This window comes from Procambarus clarkii, chromosome 36 (genome assembly GCF_040958095.1).
Source record: "Procambarus clarkii isolate CNS0578487 chromosome 36, FALCON_Pclarkii_2.0, whole genome shotgun sequence".
NCBI lineage: Eukaryota > Metazoa > Arthropoda > Malacostraca > Decapoda > Cambaridae > Procambarus > Procambarus clarkii.
Window position 1 is genome coordinate 22,956,172 of NC_091185.1, and position 16,628 is coordinate 22,972,799.

At 44.7% G+C, this 16,628-nt stretch overlaps 1 protein-coding gene across 1 annotated transcript in view; it reads left to right on the forward strand.

Moving 5' to 3' along the window:
* Positions 1-16,628, forward strand: part of LOC123756223 (relaxin receptor 1-like) — an 89,373-nt gene that overhangs the window by 131 nt on the left and 72,614 nt on the right. Inside the window, exons 1-2 of the mRNA XM_069336684.1 lie at positions 1-33; positions 1,858-1,973. The exon at positions 1-33 is cut by the window's left edge and continues 131 nt beyond it. Coding sequence (XP_069192785.1) covers positions 1-33; positions 1,858-1,973 — 149 coding nt within the window. The remainder of the gene's footprint in view (positions 34-1,857; positions 1,974-16,628) is intronic.

Genomic DNA, 16,628 nt, shown 5'->3' on the forward strand with positions numbered 1-16,628 from the left:
TACCCGCTTCCGTCAGTCTGGCCCTCTTCCCAAGTGAGTGTACCCGCTTCGATCAGTCTGGTCCTCTTCCCAAGTGCGTGTACTCGCTTCCATCAGTCTGTTCCTCTTCCCAAGTGAGTGTCCCCACTTCCGTCAGTCTGACCCTTTTCCCAAGTGATTGTACAGGCTTCCATCAGTCTGGCCCTCTTCCTAAGTGACACCCGCTTCCATTAGTCTGGCGGTCTTCCCAAGTGAGTGCACCCTTACACTTACTTGGGAAGAGGGCCAGACTAACTTACTTACACTCACTTCTGGTCCCAAGTTGATGTTCCCGCTTCCATCAGACTGGCCCTCTTACCAAGTGAGTGTACCCGCTTCCGTCAGTCTGTCTCTCTTCCCAAGTGCGTGCACCCGCTTCCATCAGTCTGGCCCTCTTCCCAAGTGAGTGTACCCGCTTCTGTCAATCTGACCCTCTTCCGAAGTGAGTATATCCGCTTCCATCAGGCTGGATTTCTTTCCAAGTGGGTGTACCTGATTCCGTTAGTCAGGCTCTTACCCTGAGTAAGTGTATCTGCTTCCATTAGACTGCGGGAAGCCCTCTTTCCAAAAGGGCAAGACTGGATGTCTTTCCAAGTGGATGTACTCTTTTCCATCCGTCTGTCCCTCTTACCAAGTGGGTGTACCCGGTTCCATCAGTCAGGTCCTCTTCCCAAGTTAGTGTACCCGCTTCCTTCAGCTTGGCCCCTCTTCCCAAGTGAGTGTATCCGCTTCCATCAGTCTGGCTCTCTTCCCTAGTTATTGTACCCACTTCCGTCAGCCTGGCACTGTTCATTAAAGGGAGTTTACCTGTTTCTGTCAGTCTGTCTCTCATCCCAAGTGCGTGTACTTGTTTCCATCAGTCTGGCCGTTTTTTCAAGTGAGTGTACCCGCTTCCATCAGTCTTGCCCTTTTTTCAAATTAGTGTACACGCTTCTGTCAGTCTGGCCCTCTTCCCAAGTGAGTGTACCCGCTTCTGTCAAGCTGGCCTTCTTCCCAAGTGAATGTACCCGCTTCCCTCAGGCTGGCCTTCTTCCCAAGTGAGTGTACCCGCTTCCCTCTGGCTGGCCTTCTACCCAAGTGAGTGTACCCGCTTCCGTTAGTCTGGCCCTTTCCCTGAATAAGTGTACCTGCTACCACCAGACTGACGGAAGCCCTCTTCCCAAGAGAGCCAGACAGGCTCTCTTCCCAAGTGGATGTACCCTCTTTCCAAGAGGGCCAGACTGGCCCTCTTCCCAATTGGATGTACCCTCTTCCATCTGTCTGGCCCTCTTCCCAAGTGAGTGTACTTGCTTCCAAATCTGGCCTTCTTCCCTAGTGAGTATACCCGCTTCTGTCAGTTTGGCCCTCTTCCCAAATGAGAATACTCGCTTCCACCAGTCTGGCCCTCTTTCCGATTGAGTGCACCCGCTTGCGTCAGTCTGACCCTTTTCCCAAATGAGTGTACCAGCGTCTGTAAGTCTGTCTCTCTTAACAAGTGAGTGTACCCGCTTTTTTCAGTCTGGCCCTCTTCCTAAGTGAGTTTACCCGCTTCCATTATTCTGGCCCTCTTCCAAAGTGAATGTTCCCGCTTTCATCAGTCTGGCCCTCTTTCCAAGTGAGTGTTCCCGCTTCCATCAGTCTGGCTCTGTTCCCAAGTGTGTGTACACACTTCCGTCAGTCTGGCACTTGCTCTGAGTACGTGTACATGCTTCCATCAAACTGGCACTCTTCCCAAGTGGATGTACCCTCTTCCATCAGTCTGGCACTCTTTCCAAGTGAGTGTACCAGCTTCCGTCAATCTGATTCTCTTCGCAAGTGAGTGCTCAGCTTTCGTCAATCTGATTCTTTTCTCAAATTTAGAATACCCAATTCCGTCAGTCTGGCCCTCTTCCAAATTGAGTGTACCCGCTTCCGTCAGTCTGACCCCTCTTCCGAAGTCAGTTTATCCGCTTCCATCAGTCTGGCCCTCTTTCCAAGTGAGTGTACCCACTTCCGTCAGTCTGGCATTCTTCACATAGGCAGGAGGCCCTAAACTACAGGCCTGTGCCCTTCAATTGTATCAAATACAAGGTGATGGAGATGATCGTGAGAAAATAGCTTGTAGCATCTGGTGAGAAGGGACTTTGTATCACGCCACCATTATGGATTCAGGGCATGCAAATTTTGCCTCACAGGTTAAAAAGCTTTCTATGAATAAGCAACAAGGATAAGCAAAAAAGAGGTTAATGGGCTGACTGCATGATCTTGGACTGTCGGAAAGTTTTTAATACAATTCCTGTTACGGCGTTTCTTAGCCAGTGACTGGGTTTTTTTCTATTCGACTTTCTGTGGGGCTTTAGTGCCTGTTCTTACCAGATCCAAGCCCAAATCAGGGTTAATAATTAAGCAATATTAGTCAATCCAACGGGAATACTGGTAAACACCACCAAGCAAAACCATCACCACGTGTACCTCTTAACTATGTACACTTATTGCATATGTATAACACATAACACCACAGGTGTCACTTTCATACAAGACACTAAAAAAAAAATTCTGCGATCTTCTATCCTGGCGAGTCCACTTCTATCTTACAACATTCAAGGTTCCTTCCCGGAGCCTTTCTTCTGAGGTACTCACGCTGGCGAGTCCGCCTTTTTCAGCATTTCACGGGCAAGTCCTCAACAGTATCTTCACAGTGACTAAATGCTACCTTAAAACTCCAGCAACCCACTGGCGCGCTTCCTCTAAAGACTTCCCCTTTTAACAAGCCTTAGTTTAGAGGACATACGGATGATAATTTCCATTAAATAACACAACTGGGCCATCCTGGGATACGTCGATCTAATCACCAATAGTTCGCTGGCTACCACAAAAAATTCACTGTCTTCACTGACTGGGCCCAACTTGTTCCCAATGAAACAAATCTTACATTCATGATTGCACTTGCTGGTCACTCCTGCTGAACTGACTCTTGTCGACCAAGGTACTACCACATCACTTATGAGTAATTAAAATTGTATAGTAAGAAGGAAACTACACAAGGTGTCAGTAAGATCATAGCCATCCTAGGGGGAACAGAAAATGAGATCTGGTTCGCTCATCAGATTGCGTGGACATCGTCACAGTACCCCACAAGAAGTTGTTGCATAAGTTAGAAAAACAGGCTGAAGTAACTAGTAAGGTACTCCAATGGATAAGGGAGTACCTAAACAACAGGAAGCTAAGAGTTACTGTAAGGGGTGAGTCCTCAGACTGGCGTGTTGTCATCAATGGAGTCGCACAAGTTCTGCACTTATACATATCCTGTTTCTGAGATATATGCGATTGAACCTCCAATGGGTATAGACTCATTCTTCTCAATGTTTGCTAATTTTCAAAATTGCTAAAATCAATACTAAAATTATGAGTAGAAATAAGCCAGAGCATAAAGAGGCTACAGGATGACCTTGACAGACTGAAGGAATGGTTTCGTAAGTAAGTGATGAAGATAGGCGTAGGGAGCGGCATTCCACACATAAGGTACCAGTGTTTCTCTCAGGGCAAACCTTCAGGAATCAGAAAGAGAGAAAGATCTGGACCTAGATTCACGAAGCTCCATGGATTTCTTCGTAAGTAGGTTTGCTACGAAGGTTCCTAAGTACGCCCTAAGAAGATGCTTACGTGCAATTCAGGTAGGTCCACTTAAGAAGATATTTGGGTTTTGGGTCTGTTTCACTTGCATGCTGACAGAGGTCACTACTGACTTTTGTTTGGCCAATCATGGAGCAGGCAACATTCTTCATATTGAAGATTTAGCGCTGGTTTATCGGAGCTCTACTGCCTGTTATTTACGTCGAATTTTCTTATAAAATTAGTATATTTCGAAGTAAAACAATGATTTTTCAACTTCTACAGCCAGCACCGACATTGTAGTAAACAAATATGTTACATTTGTTGTTTACCTACGTAATTCTAAGAGATACTGTGTAGCTGTCCTTGTTGCTCGGAAGATGCGCTGACAATTATTGTATATATTTACTGAATTTATCCAAGGGCCACTAACTATCTAGTGGCCTCGACGAGGACAGAAAGCCGGCGGCTTGTTAAAGGGCCCACCAATTGTCTTAATGATATTTTTTTAGCTGGAATTTGGCATTTACGAGTTCAGCAGGTAGGCGGTTCCATAGGTTTATAACCCTCTTGGTGGAAAAAACATCTGTTTTCAGTCCTACTTGAGAGAACATACTCTCCAACACTATATCTGTGATTGCCCTGTTATCAGTGACTTCATACAAAATGGTATGAGGTACTTTAAGCTCTGTATATTACTTCATACACTCAGGAATATTGGAAAATATTCTTGTGCTGCACCCAGATTTTGCCAGTGGAGGCTAATAGATCAGCATTAGGTATTTTGTTCTCTCCTAATTCCATGTATGACTGGCCATCCTGTGAGGTGAGGATGTTGGATGAGCTGGTTAGTTTAGTTCATTTATTATGCACCCCATACCCATCTTGTGGGCGGCAGTGAAAAGGGTTACAGAGGCACATAATGGGCTCAGGGACTACACTTGTAGCTGGTTTTTGATCTACACTGTGTGGTCCTTTATACAGAATAGGGAAGCAGCACATTGCTGTGTATACCTAAGCATGTTAAAAAATATATTGTTTGAAAGGAGTCTTGTAGAAACTGGTAAGAATAATTATAATATTTCCATGATTCAGTGCTTACCTCTTGTGAAAATCGTGAAGTGTTGTTTAGTCAGAGTTGATTTGTTTTTTGTATTGAGGCTGGGATTTTCTAAATTGATTCCATGTACAGTATGTCTAACCATCCTGTGAGATGGGTGTATTAGATAAACTTATAGCTAGTTTTTTATCTACACTGTGTAATATTCCATATAGAATAGGGTAGCAGCACATTGCCGTGTATACCTAAGCTTCTTAATAAAAAAAAATCAGTAATAAAGATTTAAAATTATAGTTTGTATTATTACAAGTATTATCCTTATTAAATCATGTTAACCATGAATCATTAAGATCTCATGTTGATATGTAATAGTCATATTTCTTTTGAACTGCTAATCCATGCTAATCATTTTTGAATCATTCATTAAATTGTGCATTATGTTTAAATTTTTCACTTCCTTGGATATAATGTACAGTACAAAAAGATAGGATAAAAATAAACCAGTAAAATTTCTTTCATTATATTTTTTATTTAAATAACTGCATCAATATTTTTACAGCTGACAGGATTTGTTTTACCATACAGGTGCATTATTTGTTAAAAAAAAGTTTGGTTTATTGTTACACACAATGGTGCTACATAGCCTTCCCAGCTTGGTGCATTCTTTTAATACTTACTGATTAACAAATAAATAATAATAAACAAATTTTATTCAGGAAAAGTACATAGTTGGTTAACAAACATAATGTTGGATTTATAGACAGAGCTAGTACATGCAATACCTGAAGCCACTAATACTCATAGCATTTCGGGCAAGGTGTCACTTAGACTAAAACTTAATAGTAATCGGGATTAGGTATAAATTGTGTTGAAAGAAGGAATAAAAAATAAAAAAAGGAGGGTAACATAGCATAAATCAGCTATTGTACACGTTGGTGAACAAACAGCATTGTTTAAAAAATAGCAAGACGGGTTGACATTTAGGAGGTAAGTTAGGTTACATGGAGTTAATTAGGCAGTACTTGGTTTTACTCTTAAACTGGTTGAGAGGTACAGCCTTTGACATGATTCGGGAGGTCATTCCACATTCTGGTCCCTTGATTTGTAGAGCACTTCTAGTTTGGTTACACACAGCCAAATTGTGTAACAGGAAGAGGTCTTGGATACAAATTTGTTCTATCCTAAATGTAGAGGAATCAGCTGAGTATTCCTCAAATAAAATAAGCTGCCTAAGCTTATAAGGTAAATAAAATAAGCATACCTCAAATAAGTAGCTGCCTCACCTCACTGCCTTACTGCTATATAGCCTTCCCGGCATGGTGCCTTCTTTTCATAATTACTTGTTCCACACCCAAGTTGTGTAAGAGGAAGAGGTCTTGGACCCCTACTTCCCTCTCTCTTTTTTAATGGTCCATATAGTCATAATTATAGCTTTAAATATTCAATTAATAAAGTTTGTGACGTTTTTACCCTTCTCCTTACCTAACATCATTTGTGCAGCATATTTTTATTTTATGTCTCACCCAGATTTAATTTCAAAATAAAACCAAACTAATTAAATTAGAAATGGGTATGTATAGCTAAGGTACACCCTTACTACTAGGTGAACAGAGGCATTTGGTGATAGTAAATGATCCCATCAGGCAGGGCTCATCACCTTCTCTCATATTTCATATTCACCAGTGTTTATTTAGTTAATAACTACTGGTATAATATCTTGCTATTATAAAACTAATTCTAATATCATAAAAGACATATTTACTTCAAGTTCCAAGCAGAGAATGCATATATAACTAACACGAAGGACTCCTCTTTACGAGATTTACCAGCTATAATCTTTTGTTTATGTTCCAAAATGTTAAAATTGATCCTCCGTGTTGTGTAGTAGAGAAAAATTGAGTTATAACCAGTTTACGTAAAGCTAAGAGTGGTCGACAGCACACTTAGATGACGCAGCAAACTTACGAAGGTTTTTCTTCTTAGTATGCCTACCTGAATACCGATAATGCCGCTATGAAGACGCCAAGAAGAAAAACATTGGTAGCTAAGAAGAAAAACATTCGTAAGTACCTTCGTGAATCTGGCCCCTGGGGGTGGAAATTAAGCCAGACATGTTGCGCGAAGCGTTGCACATCAAAAGGATAAGATAAGCGGCGTATGCAAGGCTGACGAGCATAAGAACTGACTTTTGGAACTGCCTTTTAGAAGTGGCCCTCTTCCCCAAGTGAGTGTACCTGCTTCCTTAAGTGTGGCCCTCTCCCCAAGTGAGTGTACCCGCTTCTATCAATGTGGCCCTCTCCCCAAGTGAGTGTACCCGCTTCCATCAGTGAGGCCCTCTCCCCATGTGAGTGTTCCAGCTTTCTTCAGTGTGGCCCTCTCCCCGATGTGAGTGTACCTGCTTCCATCAGTGTGGCCCTCTCCCCATGTGAGTGTACCCGCTTCCATCAAAGTGGCCCTCTCCCTGTGTGAGTGTACCCACTTCCATCAAATTGGCCCTCTCCCTCATGTGAGTGTTCCCCCTTCTTTCAGTCTGGCCCTTTTCCCAATATGAGTGTACCCGCTTCCATCAGTGTGGCCCTCTCCCCAGGTGAGTGTCCCCGCTTCCACCAGTGTGGCCCTCTCCCCATGTAAGTGTACCCGCTTCCACCAGTGTGGCCCTCTCCCCATGTGAGTGTACCCGCTTCCATCAGTGTGGCCCTCTCCCCAGGTGAGTGTACCCGCTTCCACCAGAGTGGCCATCTCCCCATGTAAGTGTACCCGCTTCCACCAGTGTGGCCCTCTCCCCATGTGAGTGTACCCGCTTTCACCAGTGTGGCCCCTCTCCCCATGTAAGTGTACCCGCTTCCACCAGTGTGGCCCTCTCCCCATGTGAGTGTACCCGCTTCCATCAGTGTGGTCCTCTCCCCATGTGAGTGTACCCGCTTCCATGAGTGTGGCACTCTCCCTATGAGAATGTACCCGCTTCCATGAATGTGGCCATCTTCCCAGGTGAGTGTACCCGCTTCCATCAGTGTAGCCATCTCCCCATGTGAGTGTACCCGCTTCCATCAGTGTGGCCCTCTCCCCATATGAGTCTACCCGCTTCCATCAGTGTGGACCTCTCCCCATGTGAGTGTACCCGCTTCCATCAGTGTGGACCTCTCCCCGTGTGAGTGTACCAGCTTCCATCAATGTGGTCCTCTCCCCATGTGAGTGTACCCGCTTCCATCAGTGAGGCCCCTCTCCCCACGTGAGTGTACCCGCTTCCATCAGTGTGGCCCCTCTCCCCACGTGAGTGTACCCGCTTCCATGAGTGTGGCACTCTCCCCATTAGAATGTACCCGCTTCCATGTATGTGGTCATCTTCCCAGGTGAGTGTACCCGCTTCCATCTGTGTGGCCCTCTCCCCATGTGAGTGTACCCGCTTCCACCAGTGAGGCTGCATCCCCATGTGAGTGTACCCGCTTCCATCAGTGTGGTCCTCTCCCCATATGAGTGTATCCGCTTCCACTAGTGTGGCCCTCTTCCATGTGAGTGTACCCGCTTCCATCAATGTGGCCCTCTCCCCATGTGAGTGTACCCGCTTCCATCAGTGTGGCCCTCTCCCCATGTGAGTGTACCCGCTTCCATCAGTGTGGCCCTCTCCCCATGTGAGTGTACCCGCTTCTATCAGTGTGGCCCTCTCCCCATGTGAGTGTACCCGCTTCCATCAGTGTGGCCCTCTCCCCATGTGAGTGTACCCGCTTCCATCAGTGTGGCCCTCTCCCCATGTGAGTGTACCCGCTTCCATCAGTGTGGAACGTTTCCTTAGTCATGGTATTAGTATTCAATAGTACATTATGGTGTGTTATTGAGGTAATCTGTGGTGTGTTCGAGGAATACTGTGGTGCGTAATTGAGGTATACAGCGGGGTGTTAGTGAGGTATACTATAGTGTGTTGGTGAGGTATACTGTAGTGTGTTATTGAGGTATACTACGGGGTGTTAGCGAGCCATACTGTGGATGTTAGTGAGGTATCCTGCGGTGTGTTAGTGAGGTATCCTGTAGAAAATTAGTGAGGTATCCTGTTATGTGTTAGTAAGGAATACTGTGGTGTGTTAGTGAGATGTCCTATAGTGTGTTAGTGAGGTATCCTGTTGGGTGTTCGTGAGGTATCCTGTTGTGTGTTGGTGAGATATCCTTTAGGGTGTTAGAGAGGTATACTGTGGTGTGTTAGTGAGGTATACTGTGGTGTGTTAGTGAGGTACACTGTGGTGTGCTAGTGAGGTATCCTGTTGTGTGTTGGTGAGATATCCTTTAGGGTGTTATAGAGGTACACTGTGGTGTGTTAGTGTGGTATCCTGTGGTTGGTTAGGGAGGTATCCTGTGGGGTGTTAGTGAGGTATACTGTGGTATGTTAATGAGGAATCGAGGAATCGTGTGGGGTGTTAGTAAAGTATACTGTGGTGTGTTAGTGAGGTATACTGTGGTGTGTTAGTGAGGTATACTGTAGTGCGTTAATGAGGTATATTGTGGTGTGCTAGTGAGGTATCCTGTAGTGTTTTAGTGAGGTATCGTGTTGTGTGTTAGTGATGTATACTGTGATGTGCTAGTGAGGTATCCTGTGGTGAGTTATTGAGGTATCCTAAGGTGTGTTAGTGAGGTATCCTGTGTGGTGTTAGAGAGGAACACTGTAGTGTGTTAGTGACGTTTCCTGTGGTGTGGTAGTGAGGTATCCTGTGGTGTGTTAGTAAGGAATACTGTGGTGTGTTAGTGAGATGTCCTATAGTGTGTTAGTGAGGTATTCTGTAGTGTGTAGTGAGGTATCCTGTGGTGTGATAGTGAAAAATCCTGTTGTGTGTTAGTGAGATATCCTGTGGTGTGTTAGTGAAGTTTCATGTGGTGTGTTAGTGAGGTGTCCTGTGGGGTGTTAGCGAGGATTACTGTGGTGTATTAGTGAGGTATATTGTGGTGTGTTAGTGAGGAATACTGTGGTGTGTTAGGGAGGTATCCTGTTGGGTGGTAGTGAGGTATCCTGTGGTATGTAAATAAGGTTTGCGGTGGGATGCTAGTGAGGGGTTTCCTGTGGGGTATTAGTGAGGTTTCTTGTGGTGTGTTAGTGAGGTATCCTGTGGAGTGTTAGTGAGATAACCAGTGGTGAGTTATTGAGGTAACCTGTGGTGTGTTTATGAGTATCCTGTGGTGAGTTAGTGATTTACCCTGTTGCGAGTTAGTGAGGTCTCATGTGGTGTGTTATTGAGGTATCCTGTGGTGTCTTAGTGAGGTATATTGAGGTGTGTTAGTGAGGTATTCTGTGGTGTGTTAGTGAGGAATCCTGTGGTGTGTTAGTGAGGCATCATTTGGTGTGTTAGTGAGGTATCCTGTGGTGTGTTAGTGAGGCATCCCGTGTTGTGTTAGTGAGGAATCCTGTGGAGTGTTAGTGAGGTATACTATGGGGTGTTAGTGAGGTATCCTGTGGGGAGTTATTTTGGCATCCTGTGGTGTGTTAGTGAGATATACTGTGGTGTGTTAGTGAGGAATCCTGTGGTTTGTTAGTGTGAGAGGATGGTCTCTCAAGATTATCCCACAGCTGACTTGAATGGCTCATTGCAGTGCACAGTGCACCGATCTCGTGCTCAAGTCCTATCTCTGTTAACCCTGGATAGTAAACTATCATGTTGGGTATCTCCAGGATGCCCACTTAACCAGGAATACGTCTATAATACGGAGGCCGCTGTATGTACAGGCGGGAAGTAGATACAGGGAAGTTAAGCATCCATGCCATAGAGTCATTGGGTACACAGTGGATGTGCCATCGTGAGAGAGAGAGAGGACGCCAGCGAGGCGACAGATCTGACCCTGAGGTCAGCCTCAACCGGTGCGATGGAGAATAACAACTGTGGCGTGGTCGTGACGTGTTCATGACGTCATCACTGCTACTGATCAGGGAACGATCAATATGATTGGTTCCCGCACTTTTGCTGCAATGCTATTGGTCAAATTGTAATCCCTTGTGTTGTGTCCCACGAGATGCCCTGCGGCCGCTGGCAAGGGTATTCACGCGAGGAAGTTCCTAGCTTTTCGATATACCAACGCTCGCTCGGAATCGCGATCATGACTCTATTGTTTAGAAGCCTCGTGACAAATCACTTGAGCGAAAGAGACTGGTATCAGGTAACCCCTGGAGACAAATTGAGATCTTTGTGAGTGACCTAGAGTGAACTAAGGAGTGCCGCTGCCTAAGTAACCTGTGTGTGACTTTACCACAGTGTACCGCATGGTACCATATAACCTGCAGCCGCTAGCCACCACTGTCCAGAGCGTGTAGCCACCGCTAGCCACCACTGTCCAGAGCGTGTAGCTAGCCTCGAGCCGCCAGCCGCCCCGCCTCTCTGTACTACGTGACGTCACCACCATACTCACCGCCAGTGCCATCAAGTGTGTGGGTGTGTCTGTTGGACATACAGCGTGCCCTCCTGTGAGTACCCTCCGTGTCAAGTATGGTTTGATGGAAAGCATGTCGCCAATGGTCTCACGTCAGAACGAGCGAAACCAGCTGTCAGGCCACCTACGAGTTCTTGCATAATTGTGCCTGAGTGAGTGAGTGAATAATAGAGGTAGCCTACCTGTAAGTACAAGATCTTGTTATTGTGTTATTGAGTCTGTCTGTGTTGATCTGAGGGATCAACAACTCAACAACAGTTCTCACCTTCTTATGCCTGACACAGGTATAGGTGAAGACCCAGACACCCGACAGTGTATGTGTGTTTATCGGTGTGGTATCACGACATTACTCTCGTCTGTGACTGTGAGCTTCACATACACCACACATTTAGTTATTGTGTGATATTATTATTGTGCATGTTATTGCCTGTCCCAGTGACAGTGCCATTGTTGATTTATTGTGCATCATCATTACCCGAGTATCCGGTTGGAACTCTTGTGATCCCTTTGCACACTGGCAGTTAGGTTTGCCGTGTTAATGATTGGTTGTCAATTGTGTTAAGTTAGGTGTTTCTCCACAAGTGGATCCGAATCGATTAGCCAGACGTCAAGAGTCTCGCTAATTCAACCATAGCGTTTCTGACTCCAATCTCAAGTAAATCAAGCACCCTTTGTAATAGTGGTTAAGTTAGTAAATAAACTTCTGTTAAGCTTTATGCAGTGTTTCCGTTGAACCATTCTGAATATTGCCAGCTATATACTCAAGCCTTCAGCTCTAGGTGTCTTCAACACCGAGTTGCCTATATTCACTAAACTATAAGTGTGAAGAGGACCCTACGAGTCCCTTAAAGTGTTAAAGAATTGAGGAGATTCCAACGATCAACGTGGACCAGGACCAGGTGAGGCTAGTTTGAGAAAAGACCATCCCGGACTCTAATTCGACCTTGCTCCCAGGCCCTGTACGGTTCCTATCGTATTTTCTCTGCTAATTCCGACAGCTTCGTGAAGCGTCTGCCACATGTACATTGGCGACGTACGCATTGCAGTCGGAAAAGCAAAACAGAAATACCTCACTAACTAAGGTATCCTGTGAGGTGTTAGTGAGGTATACTATGGTGTGATAGTGAGGTACCCTGTGGGTTGTTAGTGAGGTATTCTGTGTTGAGTTAGTGAGGTATACTGTGGTGTGTTAGTGGGGTTTACTGTAGTGTGTTAGTTTGGTATACTGTGGTGTGGTAGTGTAGTATACTGTGGTGTGTTAGTGAGGTATACTATGGTCTGATAATGAGGTATACTGTGCTGTGTTAGTGAGGTATCCGGTAGTGTGTTAGTGAAGTATCCTGAGGTGTGTTAGTAAGGTATCCTGTGGTGTGTTAGTGAGGTATCCTGTGGTGTTTGTGAGGTTTCCTGTGGTATGTTAGTGAGGTACCCTGTGATGTGTTACTGAAGTATACCGTCGTGTGCTAGTGAGGTATCCTGTGGTGTTAGTGAGGAAACCTGTGGTGTGTTAGTGAGGTTTCCTGTGGTGTGTTAGTGAGCTATCCTGTGGTGTGTTAATGAGGTATGCTGTGGTGTGCTAGTGAGGTATTCTGTGGTGTGTGTTAGTGAGGTATCTTGTGGTATATTAGTGAGGAATCCTGTGGTGTGTTAGTGAGGTATCCTGTGGTGTGATAGTGAGGTATCCTGTGGTGTGTTAATGAGGTATCCTGTGGGGTGTTAGTGTGGAATCCCGTGATGTGTTAGTTAGGTATCCTGTGGTGTGTTAGTGAGGTATATTGTAGAGAGTAGGTGAGGTATCCTGTGGTGTGTTAGTGATGTATCTTGTATGGTGTTAGTGAGGTATACTCTGGACTGTTTGTGAGATATACTGTTGTGTGTCAGTGAGGTATCATTTAGATTGTTAGTGAGGTATCCTGTGATATGTTAGTGATGTATCCTGTGATTTGCTAGTGAGGTTTCATGTGGGATGCTAGTGAGGTTTCCAGTGGGATGTTAGTGAGGAATCCTGTGGGGTGTTATTGAGGTATACTGTGGTGTGTTAGTGAGGTATCCTGTGGGGTGTTATTGAGGTATACTGTGGTGTGTTAGTGAGGTATCGTGTGGGATGTTAGTGAGGTATACTCTGGGATGTTAGTGAGGTATACTGTAGTGTGTTAGTGAGGTATACTGTGGTGTTTTAGTGAACTATACTGTGGTGTGTTAGTGAGGAATACTATGGTGTGTTTGTGAGGTTTACTGTGGTATGTTAGTGAGGTATCTATGGTGTGTTAGAGAGTTATCCTGCGGTGTGTTAGTGAAGTATCCTGTGGTGTATTAGTAAGGTATCCTGTAATGTGTTAGTGAGGTATCCTGTGGTGTGTTTGTAAAGTATACTGTGGTGTGTTAGTGAGGTATCCTGTGGTGAATTAGTGAGGTATCCTGTGGTGTTCTAGTGAGGTATCCTGTGGTGTTCTAGTGAGTTATCCTGTGGTGTGTTAGTGAGGTGTTCTGTGGTGTGCTAGTGACGTATTCCGTGGTGTGTTAGTGAGGTATCCTATGGTGTGTTAGTGAGGTATCTTGTGGTGTGTTAGTGAGGTATCCTGTGGGGTGTTAGTGAGGATTCCTATTGTGAGTTAGTGACGAATCCTGCAGAGTGTTAGTTAGGTATCCTGTGGTGTAATATTAAGGTATACTGTGGTGTGTTAGTGAGGTATCCTGTGGTGTGTTAGTAAGTTATCCTGATGTGTGTTAGTGAGGTATTTTGTGGTGTGTTAGTGAGGTTTCCTGTGGGATGCTAGTGAGGTTTCCTGTGGATTGCTTATGAGGTTTCCTCTTAGTGAGATTTCCTGTGGTGTGTTAGTGAGGTATCCTGTAATGTGTTAGTGAGGTTTCATGTGGGATGCTAGTGAGGTTTCCAGTGGGATGTTAGTGAGGTTTCTTGTGGTGTGTTAGTGAGGTATCCTGTGGATTGTTAGTGAGATAACCAGTGGTGAGTCAGTGAGGTAACCTGTGGTGTGTTAATGAGTAACCTGTGATGAGTTAGTGAGGTATCCTGTTTCGAGTTAGTGAGGTATCATGTGGTGTGTTATTGAGGTATCCTGTGGTGTCTTAAGGAGGTATCCTGTTGTGTCTAAGTGAGGTATGCTGAGGTGTGTTAGTGAGGTATTCTGTGGTGTGTCAGTGAGGAATCCTGAGGTGTTTTAGTCAGGCATTCTTTGGTGTGTGTTAAAGAGGTATCCTGGGGGTTGTTAGTAAGGCATCCTTTGGTGTGTTCGTGAGGAATCCTGTGGAGTGTTAGTGAGGTATCGTGTTTGGAGTTAGTTTGGTATCCTTTTGTCTGTTAGTGAGTTATACCATGGTGTGTTAGTGAGGTGTCCTGTTGTGTGTTAATGAGGTACCCTGTGGGGTGTTAGAGAGGTATCCTGTGGTGTGTTAGTGAGGTATCATGTGGTTTGTTAGTGAGGTATCCTGTGGGGTGTTAGTGAAGTATACTATTGGGGGTTAGTGAGGTATCGTGTGGGGGTGTTAGAGAGGTATTCTGTAGGGTGTTAGTGAGGTATACTGTGGTGTGTTAGTGTGGTATACTGTGCTGTGTTAGTGAGGTATCCTGTGGTGTGTAAGTGAGGTACCCTGTGATATGTTAGTGAGGAATCCATTGGTGTGTTAGTGAGGTATTCAGATGAGTTAGTGAAGTGCCCTGTGGTGTGTTATTGGGGAATCTTGTAGTGAGTAATTGAGTTATCCTGTGGTGTGTTAGTGATGTATCCTGTAGTTTTATAGTGAGGTATACTCTGGAGTGTTTGTGAGGTATACATTGGTGTGTTAGTAAGGTACCCTGTGGTGTTTTAGTGACGTTTTCTGTTGTGTGATAGTGAGGTATCCTGTGGTGTGTTATTGAGGTATCCTGAAGGATATTTGTGAGGTATCATGTAGGTTGTTAGTGAGGTATATTGTGGATTGTTTATGAGGAACACTGTAGAGTGTGTTAGTGAGGTATACTGTGGTTTGTTAGTGAAGTATCCTGTGGTGTGTTATTGAGGATTCCTGTGGGATGTTAGTTATGTTTCTGGTGTTGTGTCAGTGAAGTTTCCTGTGAGGTGTTAGTGAGGTATCCTGTGGGGCATGAGTGAGGTATCCTGTAGAGAGTTAGTGAGGTATTCTGTGATGTCTTAGTGAGGTATACTGTTGTGTGTTAGTGAGGTATCCTTTGGGATGTTAGTAAGGTATACTGTGGTGTGTTAGTGAGGTATCCTGTGGTGTGTTAGCGAGGTATCCTGTCGTGTCTTAGTAAGGTATCATGTGGTGTGTTAGTGAGGTTTCCTGTGGGGTGAGGTTTCCTGTGAGGTGTTAGTGAGGTATCTTTTGATGTGTTAGTAAGGTATCCTGTGGTGTTTTTGTGAGGCATTCTCTTATGTGTTTATGATGTTTTCTCTGGTGTGTTATTGAGGTATATTGTGGTTTGTTTTGAGCCATTTTGTGGTGTTTTAGTGAGGAATACTGTGGTGTGTCAGTGAGGTATCCTTTGGTGTGTTAGACAGGTATCATATTGTGTGATTGTGAGGTATATTGTGGTGTGTTAGTGAGGTATCCTGTGGTGTTTTAGTGAGTTATCCTGTGGTGTGTTAGTTAGGTATCCTGCTGTGTGTTAGTGAGGTATCCTTTTGTGTGTTAGTGAGGAATCCTGTGTTGGGTTAGTTAGGTATACTGTGGTGCGTTAGGGTGTTATCCTGTGGGGTGTTAGGGAGGTATCCTGTTGTGTGTTAGTGAGGCATCCGTTGGTATGTTTTTGAGGTATCTTTTTGTGTGCTAGTGAGGTATCTTGTGGTGTGTTAGTGATGTATCCTGTGGTGTGTTAGTGATGTATCCTGTCGTGTCTTAGTAAGGTATCATGTGGTGTGTTAGTGAGGTTTCCTGTGGGGTGAGGTTTCCTGTGAGGTGTTAGTGATGTATCCTGTGGGGTGTTAATGAGGTATCCTGTGGTGTGTTAGTGAGGTATTCTGTGGTGTGTTATTGAGGATTCCTATGGGATGCTAGTGAGGATTCCTGGTGTGATAGTTTAGATATCCTGTGGAGTGCTAGAGAGATATCTTATGGTATAAGGGAGGTATACTGTGGTGTGTTAGTGAGGTGTCCTGTGGTGTGCTAGTGAGATATCCTGTTGGGGTGTTATTGGGGTTTCCTCCTGTGTGTTAGTGAGGTATCCTGTGGGGTGTTAGTGAGGTATCCTGTGGTGCGATAGGGAGGTATTCTGTGGTGTGTTAATGAGGTATCCTGGAGGATGTTTGTGAGGTATACTGTGGTGTGGTAGTGAGGTATCATGCAGGTTGTTAGTGAGGTATACTATGGAGTGTTTATGAGGTACACTGTGGAGTGTGTTTGTGAGGTATTCTGTGGTTTGTTAGTAAGGTATCCTGTGGTGTGTCAATGAGGAATCCTTTGGTGTGGTAGAGAGGTATCATTTTGTGAGATTGTGAGATATATTGTGGTGTGTTAGTGACGTATCGTGTGGTGTTTTAGCGAGGTATCCTGTGGTGTGTTAGTGAGCTATCCTGTTGTGTGTTAGTGAGGTTTCCTTTGGTGTGTTAGTGATGTATCCTGA